Here is a 14,246-nt window from a genome sequence, read left to right as displayed (position 1 = left end):
TATCCTTTCCATTCACAATCGGGAGAGAAACCACTGTGCGCATGACAGGGTCACCTCCCAGGCTTCATGTATCACAAGAATTATCGTGTCTAGTGTGTGGGCTGCCGCTAATTCTTCTGTTTTAGCCACGCTCACTGAAAAACTCTTATTAAACTTCCTGTTAAAAGAGCAGCGACATCAACAGCTAGAGCCATTCCACGATAGAAAATCAGTTGCTTCACTGTCAAAACATCCCCAACGGTGGCCACCGCATACCGGTTGTTTTCTTCTATTACCCTTAGCTGGGTCTGGCTCTCTGATCTGACGATATGATATCAGGTAAAATTTTTTTTTTAAAGTGAATTTTCAACGTTTATTTATTTTTGGGGGGACAGAGAGAGACAGAGCATGAATGGGGGAGGGGCAGAGAGAGAGGGAGACACAGAATCGGAAACAGGCTCCAGGCTCTGAGCCATCAGACCAGAGCCCGACGCGGGGCTCGAACTCACGGACCGCGAGATCGTGACCTGGCTGAAGTCGGATGCTTAACCGACTGCGCCACCCAGGCGCCCCAATATGATATCAGGTAAAATCGCTCCATCGGTGACTTCTTTTTCCAACACAGGCAGATCTGTTGGTGTGGCATGGTCTCTTTGATCCCTTTCACCCCAGCTCGAACCTGTGCCTGCTCTGCGACTCTCTTCCGGTTTGTCCTCCAGACGAGCACCAGACAGAAAAGGGCTTGAAAGAAGACACAGACTATCAATCCAGACCAGAGACCTATTATCCCAAGTTTTGCGGCAAACACCAGAGATACTCCAATGGGAAAACCAAACACACGATAACCGATGGCGTTCACGATGGCACCAATCTTCTGTTTTCCTATACCTCGTAGGATTCCCCCACAGGTGCCTGCAAGGGCATCAAATAGATGAAAGGGAGCAAAAATAGGCATCACTTGGCTCACAAGGTCAAATAATAGCTCTGTCTCTGGTAAATATATAGGCAATCACATCCTTCATTGCCGAAAGTAAAATGCCCACGACAAGAGTACAGACACCCGCACACAGGAGAACGGTGATGCTAGAGTCCCGAGCCTGCTCGGCATTCCCTGCCCCCAGAGCCTTGCCCACTCGGACACTGGCCACCACACCAAAGCCAAGGGGCACCCTGTAGGCTACAGAGGCCAGTTCGTAAATGATGGCCTGGGCCCCGAGCTCTGTCACGCTAATCAGTCCTGCAAGGAAAGTTCCGATCTCAAAGGTCCACTATTCAGTGCACACCATGAACATACTGGGGACAGCCAGCTGGATGTAGGAGCCCCATTCTTGGAAACAGTCCCAAGTCCACCCTCTCCAGGTATTGATGTGGATTTTTTCCCACCACATGTACAGGAGAAGGAGAGCACACAGGAGGAACTGGGAAGTGCTGTCTGCCCAGGCAGATCCTACCACTCCAAGGTCCAGGGCATAGAGCAGGAGGGCATTCATGCCCATATTGATCACATTTGCTGCAATCCCAGTGACACCTGAGGCATGATGATGCCCTGACTTTGTAAATATCTTGTCTGCAGCTGAAACAGGAATGCTGCAGGAAGAGCACGAACGAAAATCATCACATAAATCTGGGCTATCCTGGAGACTTCGGGTTCTTGTTTTAAGAGCAGGAGGATACGGTCCGTATTGATGAAGATGGCCCAGCAAGGAAAGCAACACAGCATCAAGATGAGGATTCCTCTTTGGAGTGTGATTCCCCACGCGTTTTAGATTCTTGCCTCTGAAGGACTGAGACATCAGCCTGTCACAAGCGGAGGCCAAGCCAGTTCCAACTGAAATCCCAATAACATTCACCACCGATACCGCAAGAGTAACGGCATCCAGCTCGACTTTGCCCAGATGCCCACAGACATGGAACTGACGACGCTAATCAGGAAGATCATCAACTGGGCCAGGAACACCGAGCCCGCTAGGGTCGCCAGAGCGGCTGCCTCCTGCCGCACGTCGGCTCCGCAGGCAGCCGTGCCAGCGAGGGGCGTCGGGGCGGCTCGGTGCCTTCCCGGGGCACGGCAGCGATGGCGGCTGCAGGGGGTTCCGTGCCGGTGCGGGGTGGAGGACACTGCTCTTGACTTCAATCACGGGAAAGGCCGGACAAGCAGCATCTAAAAGACAATAGGGGCACCTGGGCGGCTGAGTCAGTCAAACATCTGACTCTTGATCTCAGTTCAGGTCATGATCTCATGGTACATGAGTTTGAGCCCCACGTCAGGTTCTGTGCTGACAGTGAGGAGCCTGCTTGGGATTCTCTCTCCCTCCCTCTCTCTGCCCCTCCCCCACTCACGCACGCGCTCTCTCTCTCTTTCTCTCTCTCTCTCTCTCTCAAAACAAATAAACATTTAAAAAAAAGATATTTAAAAGAGGGTGCAAGCGGGGAAGGGCAATACGCAAACCAATGGGGGGGGGGGGGCGAAATGTGCCAGCACAGACAGCAATGAGATCTCAAAGTCTACTTGGATATACCAGTCTAGAATCATCTTCTTTCTCACTCCCCCAGAGAACTCCATTTCTCTCTGGTGTCCTGTAGCTTTCCCCACAGTGTTATTTTATCTAAAGTTGCAGACCCCAAATCCACTGATCTCTGCCTGCACTGCCACATTCTCCTGAATGCCTGCCATCACCGGTCCTCCCCTGGGTGGCCCCGACCACTTCTATTCTCTCTCCACTTCCGACGTCATCCCTCTGGAGACTGTGCAGATCATTCCTCACACAGCAGCGCACACACCCTACATCTCATCACGTCACTCTCCTCTTACGGCCCACAAGTGACTTCCTACTGCTTACGGATGGAATCCCAAGTCCTTACTAACACCTGTCTGGTCTTCCACGGTCACAGCTCTAGCTTACCATGCTCCAGTCACACCAACCTCTCTGCCTCCCTCCTCCACTGCCCATGAACGTGCGCATACATGCGCGCACGTGCACGCACACACACACACACACACACACGTGCTTTCTGCCTTCCTGCACCATCTGCCAGCTCCCCCGCCCAGACCCCTCCTCTGCCGGAGTCTCACAGTGGCCAGCCCCAGAATCCGGCTCAACCTCTCAGGTGTCGGCTAACAGTAACTGCAGAGATGGCCTCCCCGAAGCCTCTGGCCAAGGAAGTCCCTGCCACATGATGACCACTGCCATCGCCCTGTTTCACTTCCTTCACAGTGTCTCTCTCTGCATAAAGACTCCCGTGGCACATATGCTCACAATCTCTATGCTCTAGCATGTAACCACCCTCTGGCAGTGTGAGACCGTGTTTATCTTTTTGACCCTGTGCTTGGCACAGATCCCACCACATCCTAGAGAGCAGGCACATTTTCGTTGAACGAATGAATGAAACAACAGCTCTTCATTTACCGTTAGTGCCTTCCCCTTCCCTTTTGAATATTTTATATCCATACCTCCTTCATATTTGCTAAGCAGGATCTATGTCATAAAGACACATTAGCTTGAATTATCAATACTGGTGATGAGGAAAGATCCAGGCACCTTCCCGCAAAAGTAACGGGAGTGCCTTAATCTACAAAAGAGCTCGCAAGTGATTCCCAGCTGGGATTTCTTATGACGGTCCCAGAAGAAGCTAAAATGAGGCAACTGCAAACAAGTAACTCAGAGCTTGTGAAAATGGATTTCTCTCCATTCCAATTCTTCCGCTCATCCATCCACACATCATCCAAGAAATAATTATCAAGTGTCCAATATGTGCCAGGCTCTATGCCAGACCCTGGGGATACAATGGTGAGAAAAACAGCCATGTTCCCTGCCTTCACGGATAGTTTCACAAGGGAGATGGACACTAAGCAAATCCTCACATGATAAAGGTATTATAACAAACTGAGATACACATGTGCTGTGAAGGAATTGTAAAAGATGCTACGACGGCAACAAATAATTACAAAATAAAGTCTTAAAAATTCAACTTGTAAGAGCACCAAAAATAGCTAAGAATCAATGCAAGAAATAATGTGTAAAACCTCTCTGCTGAATACGCGGAAACACTGCTGAGAGAAATTCGACACCTAAAGAAATGGAGATAGGTCATGTTTCCTCGATTGGCAGGCCCAGTGTGATTCCAATGTCAACAGTTCCAAATTGATTTATGCCTTCAACACAGTCCCAGTCAGAACTCCAGCAGGCTTTTTTGTAGAAACTGATTTCTCTGGAAATGCAAATGACCTGGAAGAGCCCAAGCAATCTTAGAAAACAACATGAAGTTAGAGGACTTAACACTTCCTGATTCCAAGGCTTCTTATAAAACTACAGTCATCGAGACGGTGGGAGATGGTAAAAGGAAAGACGTTAAGGATTGCTAGAACAGAAGAGAGGTTTAAGAACAGACCCACTCAGATACAGTCAATTCGTTCTCAGTAAAGATACCGAGGAAATTCAACAGGATGTGGGGCTGGATAGGTAGGTAAGGATTTCTTAGAACATGAGAGCACAAAACATAAGAGGAAAACAAAATAAGCTAGACTTTGTCGAAATTCAAAATTGTTTTGTTCTTCAAGAGACCATTAAGAAAATGGAAACACAAGGCATACAGTGGGAAAAAATATAATACCCATAATCTAACAGATGACCAGTACCCGGAACATAAAAAAGAGGCACAACGTCAACAGTCATCAGGGAAAAGCGAATTAAAACCACAACGAGATACCAGGGCCTGTAATCAGAATGCCTAAAACTTAAGACTAACACCTATCAAGGGGCTGGTGATGCTGTGGAACAGCTGGAATGCCCGTACATTGCTGGCAGGAATAGCAATGGTACAGCCACTTTGGAAAACTGGCAGTTTCTTAAGAAGTTGAACAAGAAGTTGACCATACGGCCTAGCCAATATACTTCTAGGTATCTGCCCAAGAGAACTGAAAGTACATATTTGCACCAAGATCTAAACAACAATGTACATATAGCAGCTTTATTCACACTAGCCAAACACTGAAAAACAAAAAAATACCCAAATGTCTAGCAACAGGTGAATGGATAAATAAAATATGAAATATCCATGAAACAGAATACTATTCAGCAACAGTGCTCCGAGAACATGTACTAAGAGAATCTAACTGCACCTAGGAGGTCAGGGAGGGCTTTCTTAAGAAGGAAGCGGGCATCTGAAAGAAGGCTGGGGACTGACTGGGGAGGAGGACTGAGTCATAAGAAATAGAGCGCTGCAGGCAAAGGCTGGGTCATGAGCCCCCGGCAGAGGGAAGGTGGCACGTTTATGGAAGCGAGAGATGGTCTTGCAGAGACAGCAAGGAGAGAGAAGAGACGTATGAGCTTAGGCTGGAAGTTGGCAAGGGCCATGCCGAGCAGGCCTTATAGGCCTTGTTAAGAGTTTTGACGTTGGGGCGCCTAAGTGGCTCAGCTGGTTGAGTGCCAGACTTCAGCTTAGGTCATGATCTTGTGGTTCGTGAATTTGAGCCCCGGGTCAGGCTCTGTGCTGACAGCTCAGAGCCTGGAGGCTGCTTAGGATTCTGTGTCTCCCTCTCTCTCTCTCTGCCCTCCCCTGCTTGTGCTTTGTCTCTTTCTCTCTCTCAAAAACAAATAAACATTAAAGAAATTTTTTTAAAGAGTTTTGATGTTTATCCTCAAGGCAGTAAGAAACCTCAGAAAGGATTTTAAACAAGAGGGTGATATAAGTGGCTTGATATTTTTAAAATATCCCACTAACTACAGTATGGAGAACTGACTGTCGGGATGTGAGTGGCTGGGAAGGAGCTGGTCATGGCCCCTGCCAACCTCCTAGTAATAGACTCCGGCTTAGGCTGACACGGGACGATGGAGACGGAGAGAGACGGACGCCTTCGATGGGCTCTGAGAAGTGTGGGACTGCATTCAGGGGATAAGGAAGAAGACGGTGTTGAGACGGACTCCAAGATTATGGCTCAGGGGATGGAATGGGAAGAGATCCCATGCCCCAACAGGGAGAATGCTGGAAGAAGGCCTAACTTGTTGGGGAAGGTCAGCTCTGGACACACTCCATTTGAGATGCCTGGGAGACATTTGAATGACAGTGTCTCTCAGGCATTTGGACATGTGGATGTGAAGGCTCACAGAAGCCCTGGATAGAGATTCAAAACTGGCTTTTGTGAAGATGGTAACCGACACTACAGAAATGCATGCAACAGGCCAAAGAGCTACACAGGACCAGGACGAGAGAGCGCCTGAAGCCAAGTCTTAAGGGACTCGAACATTTAGAGGACGATCAGGGAATGGTGGGCCGGTGAAGGAAACTAAGAAGTGACCTGAGCAAAGTGAGGGAAACCAGAAGAGCATAATATATGAGAATTCACAGAAAGAGAATGTTTCAAGAAGGCTATGGAAACTGTGTGGAAGGCTAATAAAATAGGAAGAAAATGTCCACTGAATTTAGTTGCATGGGGGTCACTGCCAATCGTAGGATGAGCAGGTCCTATGGAACAACAGAGGTATAACCCAGATTCAAGGGGATGGGGGAGGGCACTGATTGAGGAATAAGGAAGTAGAGAAAGTGATTATACATAAATTTTAGATAACGGGCCCAACTTCCTATTCTGACAAGCTGGGCTGTAATAATGATGAAAGAAAGCTGAACTTGGGAGAGATTGTGAAAGACATGGTTTTTGTGAAAGCACAGTCCTTGAATTCGGCCTCAGAGGTTGCATTTCCTTTTCATGTGACATAGGTGGGTGTTGTGAGTCATGAGCCCCAAGTTTCCTTTATTTTGTTACCTTCATAACTACCCCAAACATGGAGGAGGGGGTTCAGTGGGGCCTCGCCAACACAGGTGACAGGGTGCAGTGACATGAGAACAGGCACAGGCAGGGGACGGACGGGCCAAGGTAAAGCGGCAGTCCTACTCAACATCTGTGTTCAGGAAGTCTCTGCTTTGCCATTAACTCCAGATCCTCATGAATATTTATAGAAAAGCATAAAAGCAAAATGATACAAATAAATTTGGGAGCAAGCACAGATGGCAAAACAGAGGCCCCTTCCCTACCTCAAGAGGAAAATAAGTTCTGGCTTGGTTTCCTCCGTGTGTGTATCTGGACAGGGCTTTGAAGAGCTTCTAGAGGGGCTACACAGACAGGAGGGTAGGGGATGAGGAAAGGACAAGGGTGGCGCAGAGGTCAGGTGCAGCCCACAGGGAGAGGGAACACGTGGGGGGAAAGACACCAAGCCTGGGCACAGCTTCCCTGTAAAAGGGACATCAGGCCTCCTGAATCCCTGACACTCCCCCAAGTCAGATGGCATGTCGGTGGCCTCAGCCTCCGGATATTTTACCAAGTGGCTCAGTCGCTCGGACGCTGCCAGCAGGCTTCCACTCATGGGTACCCACTAAGTGCTAACCACTGGCCCCTATGCTTTATATATGCTAGCTCATCCACGCCTCACAGAAATCCTGAGATGGAAGTATTCCCATCCACACTTGACTGAAAAGGAAGTTAAGGTTCAGAAATTCATCTGCCCCACCGGCACCCTGATGTTTATAGCAGCACTATCAACAATAGCCAAAGTATGGAAAGAGCCCAACTGTCCATCGATGCATGAATGGATAAAGAAGATGTGGGTGTGTGTGTGTGTGTGTATGTGTGTGTATACATATACACACAATGGAGTATTACTCGGCAATCCAAAAGAATGAAATCTTGCATTTGCAACTACGTGGATGGAACTAGAGGGTATTATGCTAAGCGAAATTAGTCAGAAAGACAAATGTCGTATGACTTCACTCATATGAGGACTTTAAGATACAAAACAGATGAACATCAGGGAAGGGAAGCAAAAATAATATAAAAACAGGGAGGGAGACAAAACACAAGAGACTCTTAAATACAGAGAACAAACAGCGTTGCTGGAGGGGTTGAGGGAGGGGGGATGGGCTAAATGGGTAAGGGGCGCTAAGGAATCTACTCCTGAAATCATTGTTGCACTATATGCTAACTAACTCGGATGTAAATTAAAAAACAAATTAATTATTAAAAAAAAAAAAAGAAATTTACCTGCCCCAAGGTCACAGTGGAGGGACTTGGGTTTGAGCCCACATCTGCATGACTCTAAATCCCACACTATTTCCACCAGAATAAGACGCAGTCTAGGCGAAACCAATCTGTCTCAATCAAGAGGGCAAAAGAGACCTGTTGTGGGCAGAGGACAGGAGACCATACAGGGGAAAAAAAAAAATTGAAGAATGAAAGAACGTAGGAAACTTCTTTTCTGAAAATGAGAAGAATCACAGGAGAAATTGCCTAGAAAAGAGAAGATAAGATCATCTGACTTGAGAAATGGGAAAAATGCCTGGGACTGAAAAAAGAATTCAGGACCTAGGGACAGAGAATCTGGGTTTGGCAGGCAGAGTGAGGGTCTCTGGGGGGCGGGGAACGAAGATGCTGGCGGCGGGTGCCCATCCTTCAGGTTTGAGAGGAGACAGTGCTCAATTACTGACCTTCCCCTCTCCAGTCACATGACTCACGCTAGTATAAAAGCTTTCTACCAGCAGGTTCCTTACAATTTTTTTTTCCTGTGTGAAATGGGCAGTAGCAGTGGCTAAAGCCCTGTTCCTCTTTCCCAGAAGCTTTCAGACTTTCCTTCAGGACTAATCCCAAGAAGCCACCTATCTGGACTGCAGACAAGGCAAGCAGCTAACCCAGTGCTTGTGCTATGGGCAGTAATGCCAGGATCTGGATTGGAGGGGGAGATGCTGGGGGGCTGACGCAAGTCTGTGAGGAACTGGAGACAGGAGCCAGTGTAGGAGGGATCAAGGAAACAGGCCGGGACATCAAGCCCAGAGAGGGAGGATGGAGGGGCCGGGCTGCATATGGGCAGCGAGGGTTACAAGCCAAATGGAAACTGAGTTGACCCCGTTAAGAGTTCTTCTGTTTATAGTCAAAACACCGGGCTCTGAAGCCAGTTGCTACCTGTGGGCTTTCCTAAATGTTCTCTAGAGTCTTTTAGGGGACAAGCCCCAAAAGACAGTACTGGCTCACCCTTCCTCCCCTCTGTCCCTCCCTACATATCACTAGCTTCCTTTTTCCAATGCAGTCCCAGAGTCCGGTATAGGTCAGGAGAGGAAAAGGTGGAGGAGAATCTGTGTTCTGCAAAAGGAGAGGAAAATGAGGCAGGGAGATGGGCTGGGGGCCGGGCACCTGCTTCCTGGGCGTGTGGCAGGGTCCTGTGGCAAGCCGGCACTGGGTCTCAAGGCCTGGGTTTGTTTTCCTGGCATGGGTGCTCCTGACAGACGGCTCATAGCTCTCTCCCCCCGTGAGATGCCTTTGTGAGATGCCTTTCCCTCCGCAGGTCTCTGACTAAGGGACCCAAGGAAAGTTACGAACTGATAACAGTAACTTCCTGTATCTGTGAGGAGAGGAGAAAGCCAAGGGTTGGTCCCCCCCCAGAGACACATGATGGCGAACGTAATAACTCCTGCTTAATATCCCGCCCCAGGCAAAGTCAATAATTGCTCTGGGCTGTTCTGGCAGGTGGTGTAAGCAAAGCAGTGGTGGCAACATAAAGGTCTGGCCTGGGAGGCAGAGTGCGGCAGGGAGGACGTCCGCGGCCTGAACCAGGCGAGGGTCCGTGGGCTGTGAGTGGCACCTCCTGACCCTGCCTTTTTCCGTCCTCTTCCAGAGCAACCATGACAAACTGGCGCAGCTCCGTCATCCTCACGGCCTACATCGTCATCTTCCTCACCGGTCTCCCTGCCAACCTCCTGGCCCTGCGGGCCTTCGTGGGGCGGGTCCGCCAGCCTCACCCTGCGCCCGTCCACATCCTCCTGCTCAGCCTGACGCTGGCGGACCTCCTGCTGCTGCTGCTGCTGCCCTTCAAGATGGTTGAGGCCGCCTATAACTTCCGCTGGCATCTGCCCGAGCTGCTCTGCGCCCTCACGGGTTTCGGCTTCTACAGCAGCATCTACTGCAGCACGTGGCTCCTGGCGGGCATCAGCATCGAGCGCTACCTGGGAGTGGCTTTCCCCGTGCAGTACAAGCTGTCCCGCAAGCCTGTGTACGGAGTGATTGCTGCCGTGGTCGCCTGGGTCATGTCCTTTGGTCACTGCACCATCGTGATCATTGGTCAGTACTTGAACTCAACCCAGCAGACCCCAAACACGAATGGAATCACTTGCTATGAGAACTTCACCGAAACGCAGCTGAACGTGGTGCTTCCGGTGCGGCTGGAGCTGTGCCTCTTCCTCTTCTTCGTCCCCATGGTGATCACCATCTTCTGCTACTGGCGCTTTGTGTGGATCATGCTCACCCAGCCCCACGTGGGGGCCCAGAGGCGGCGCAGAGCTGTGGGGCTGGCTGTTGTGACCCTCCTTAATTTCCTGGTGTGCTTTGGGCCTTACAACATATCCCACCTGGTGGGGTATTACACGAAGAAAAGCCCCCCATGGCGGGTCGAAGCCGTGGTGTTCAGTTCCCTCAATGCCAGTCTGGACCCCCTGCTCTTCTACTTCTCTTCATCGGCTGTGCGCAGAGCCTTTGGAAAAGGGCTGCAGATACTGCGACATCAGGGCTCCTCCCTGTTGGGACGCAAAGGCAGAGAGACAGCGGAGGGGGCGAGTGGGGACAGGGGTGTGAGTCAAGCCGAGGGAGCACCGAGTTCCGACTTCACTACAGACTAGGGGGATCCTGGACCTTTGGAGGCACTCTGGGTTACCTAAGAATTGAGCAGGCTGGGAGAGTGGGAGCACGGGTCAGGAATCCTCAGCCCCGATCCACTACTGGGGCTGTGAAAACCTCTCTCAGCAGCTTGGTGTCCCCTCCTGACTGAAGTTTCCAGCCCAAAGGAGCACAGCTCTGTGACAAAAAGAAGAAATGGCTAGGCACAGAAGCACCATCAGACCAGGGTTTCGGAAGCAACGTAGCTAATACAAATCCAGTCCCTGTGACGTAGCCGGCAGCTGGGGATGACCGGGTTCAAGCGGAGTCCTTTAAGCAATCTTGCTATAAGCTTTGAACAACACCTAGACGCCGGTCTAGCTGTGGATACTGGAAAGAAGCCAACGGGAAAGAGGTGGATGAGAATACCAAATGAGGTCAAAGAAGACTCAGGAAGGTTATAAGTCAAGGGGGGGGCGGGGATTAAGAGGGAGGACTGGAGACTCAGGCCTCTGATGATCTAGGTTTGCACTGTATCTATCGCTTCCACTTGCTGCTTTGTAAGTATGCTCCAGTCGCCTTCGTGTGTGTATCTTGTCTCCCTGCGTCAAACCTGCCGGAGGTCTGGGTCTTGTCTTCCCCCTCTGTGGCACCCCACACGGGTCAGGACGCAGCCTGGCACCCATCAGTCAGAGGTCAACACCGGCGAGCCCAGGAGCAGACAACCTGGCCTGGCAGACTGAAAATAAAGACCGTAAAACTCTGCAGCGAGTGTCCACAGTTTTTGTACTTTTCTGCAAGGCTGGGGTGGGCGAAAATGCGATGAAGAAGCACAGTCAGCAGCACGGGGGGAAGGGGATGCATGGGAAACCACAGAAATAGCTGAAGGTCAGGATGTAATGAGTAGAGTGACTGTCGGGGCTGGTGGGATCCCGTTTTAGATTTGGTGAATGGAGACGGGACCTAGAAAGGGGATGTGAGGTGAATCCTGACTTCATGTTATCAGCTGCATCTCAGGGGCCTAAAAAACGTAACCCTCCGGCTTAGAAGCCTGCAGAGTTTTCCTACTGTCACGAGTTCTCCTCCAGCAACTCCTATCCTATCATTCCATTACCTACTTTGTATCCTCTCTCCCTGCCCAATCCCACCTTCCTAACTCATCTCTCCCCAAGAAGGAGCCCTGGCCCACTGTCTCTGGTTAACTGATCCCAGCCCCAGCCTGGCGGTCGGCAGAGGCTCTACATCAGAACTGTACGAAGAGGTACAAAAATAGTACACGCCCCCCCCCAGTCGCCCACCCCATGCCAATCTCCTGACTCTTTGAGGGTGGGGCAGCGGATGAGCCTTTAAAAGCCCCCCAGTGATTACTCTAGGCAGCTCGGGAAAGGAATCCCTGGCCTCACTCAGGGGCCCAATCTGTCCAAGAAAATATTCTTCAGAGAGACCCTTCCTATTTGTAAGTCCCTCTCGCCACAACTCCATACTCCCTCATCTTCTGATTGCTTACTTTTCCCACTGTTATAAAACCCCACTCAAAATTCACTTTCTCCAGAAAGACTTCCCTTCTAATTCCCACCCAACTGAGCTCCATTTCTGTTTTCCTTCCTCAAACACCACTGGACTGCTGTAAAAGCCCCAGCTTCATGGTCGCTTCTACTTACTAAGCTGTCCTTGGGCAAGTCCTGACCTCTAGCCTCCCTTTCCAAACCATAATCATGAGGATGATGTATGCCTCCCAGGGTTATTCTGAAATTCCAGTGAGACTGTGTATATAAAGTTGCTGAGAAATTTTACAGTATCACTTAGCTCTAAGAGACCAAACAAAACGAAACACCAATATGCCCCAACTTAAAAGAAATAAGGTAAGTAAAAATTAGAAATGATGGAAATCGTATATTAGATAGGTAACCATATAGGATGGTTTAACAGTAATGTGCGAGAAAAAAAAATCTGGGATTTTTCCTGCTGACTGTACATCTGGGATGTATTACACCTCCCGAAAAAACTTATTTGATTTGGGGTGGCATTAAAAGAAATAGAGTCTAAACAAGCCAAGACTAATCCCATTTCACTGAGGTCTTAATCAGTAGCATGTTCAGCACCTGACCTACACATTATTTTTTTAAGACATTAACTCAGGAGTGCCTGGCTGGCTCAGTCAGTAGAGCATGAGACTCTTGATCTCGGGGTCGTGAGTTTGAGCCCCATGTTGGGTATAGAGATTACTTAAAAATAAAATCTTAAAAAAAAAAAAAAAAAAAAGACACTAACTCAGGGAATCAAGCCCAGAAGAATTAACCAAAATGTTTTGGAGAGTTGAAACCATATGACGGTGATGACTGAATAAATGCCAGCCACTATTCCAGAGTAGTAGCCTAAGATGATGGAGGGAATTTTTGAAGGTCAACAAGTGAAAGAGAGTTTAAATCCAGGTCTGCCTTTCTCTAAAGCACCTGCTTTTTTGTTGACTCAAGAGAAGCAAGTAAGAGAATGTTGGATATGTGGCTGAACCAAGGTGAGGTCCAGCTCATGGAAGACACATTCTGTGTAGCTCACGGGGTAAGAACAAGGATCACAGGCAGAAGCAGGGAGCTGCATCTCAAACAGTCAGGGCTGTTTAAAATGGAACTGAGCTAGGGGTGCCTGGGTGGCTCAGTTGGTCAAGCATCTGACTTCGGCTCAGGTTATGATCTCACAGTTCATGAAGTTCAAGCCCCACGTCAGGCTCTGTGCTGACAGCTCAGAGCCTGGAGCCTGCTTTGGATTCTGTGTCTTCCTCTCTCTCTGCTCCTTCCTCATTCATGTGCTTGTGCTCTCACTCTCTCTCAAAAATAAACAAACACTTAAAAAAAATTTTTTTTAATGGAACTGAGCTAACTCAACAAGGTAGTCACCCCCCAGTTCCAGAAATACTGAAGTGGAAAACAGAAAATACCTATCCTGGAACATTGAGGAAACGGACACACCTGGTAAGAGCTGAACCAGTTAAGTGTCAAACCCTTTCCTGCTCAGAGATTCCCAGGGTTTCAGACACATGGCTGCTCTTGCCAATCACAGAAGCGCAAGAAAATCTCTGGTCTGAGATTTTCATGGTGAACCTTTTGCTGCTCACTAACACGTCTTTGATCTGCATGAAGTCATATGATATATAGCACATTTCTTCCCTGGGAAATTAATAGCTCATTTGTCCAACAAATATGTATGGGTTACCTACTAGAAGCCAGATACTTTTCCAAGGGCTGGAGATGCAGAGTGTATAAGAGACAAGGTACCTGACCTCTCAGGGCTTCCATTCCAGTGGGGAAAAACAGTCAATAAGCAAGTAAACACATAAGCAAGGAAATTCCAAAATGTGCAACTGGTTTTTACAACTGGACTAAAATAGAAACGTGGGGGAAAGTACAATGAGAGGTTAAGGGAGTTTCGAAGATTCTCCTGAGTCAGTGATATTCAGCTGAGAACTGAATGATGAGAAGGAGTTGCCATACAAAGGCCCATGGGAAGAACATTCTAGAAATAGGAACTGCTGATGCAAAGGGAGGGAGGAGGGAGAAAACCTTTGCTTCTCAAAAGCTGAAAGAGGGCCAGTGTGGGGCTAGAGCAATGCTCTGCAAACGTAGGCATGGAGAGTTTGCTAAAG

General features: G+C 49.0%; 1 protein-coding gene and 1 pseudogene across 1 annotated transcript; one reads left to right on the top strand and one right to left on the bottom strand.

Annotated features, from left to right (window-relative positions):
- Window positions 1–492: 492 nt before the first annotated feature.
- On the bottom strand, window positions 493–4,850 carry LOC121011348 (multidrug and toxin extrusion protein 2-like; annotated as a pseudogene).
- A 3,493-nt stretch (window positions 4,851–8,343) lies between these two features.
- FFAR2 (free fatty acid receptor 2) lies at window positions 8,344–11,373 on the top strand. The gene is made up of 2 exons (XM_040446133.1): window positions 8,344–8,639; window positions 9,633–11,373. Exon 2 carries the CDS (start codon window positions 9,640–9,642, stop codon window positions 10,627–10,629), a length of 990 nt encoding a protein of 329 aa, XP_040302067.1. The 5' UTR covers window positions 8,344–8,639; window positions 9,633–9,639; the 3' UTR covers window positions 10,630–11,373.
- The last annotated feature ends 2,873 nt before the right edge of the window (window positions 11,374–14,246 follow it).

The sequence above is a fragment of the Herpailurus yagouaroundi genome, unplaced genomic scaffold (genome assembly GCF_014898765.1).
Source record: "Herpailurus yagouaroundi ecotype Mexico unplaced genomic scaffold, PumYag 194, whole genome shotgun sequence".
Lineage (NCBI taxonomy): Eukaryota > Metazoa > Chordata > Mammalia > Carnivora > Felidae > Herpailurus > Herpailurus yagouaroundi.
The sequence above is the reverse complement of the archived record's forward strand: the minus strand, read 5'-3'. Positions and strand labels throughout refer to the sequence as shown.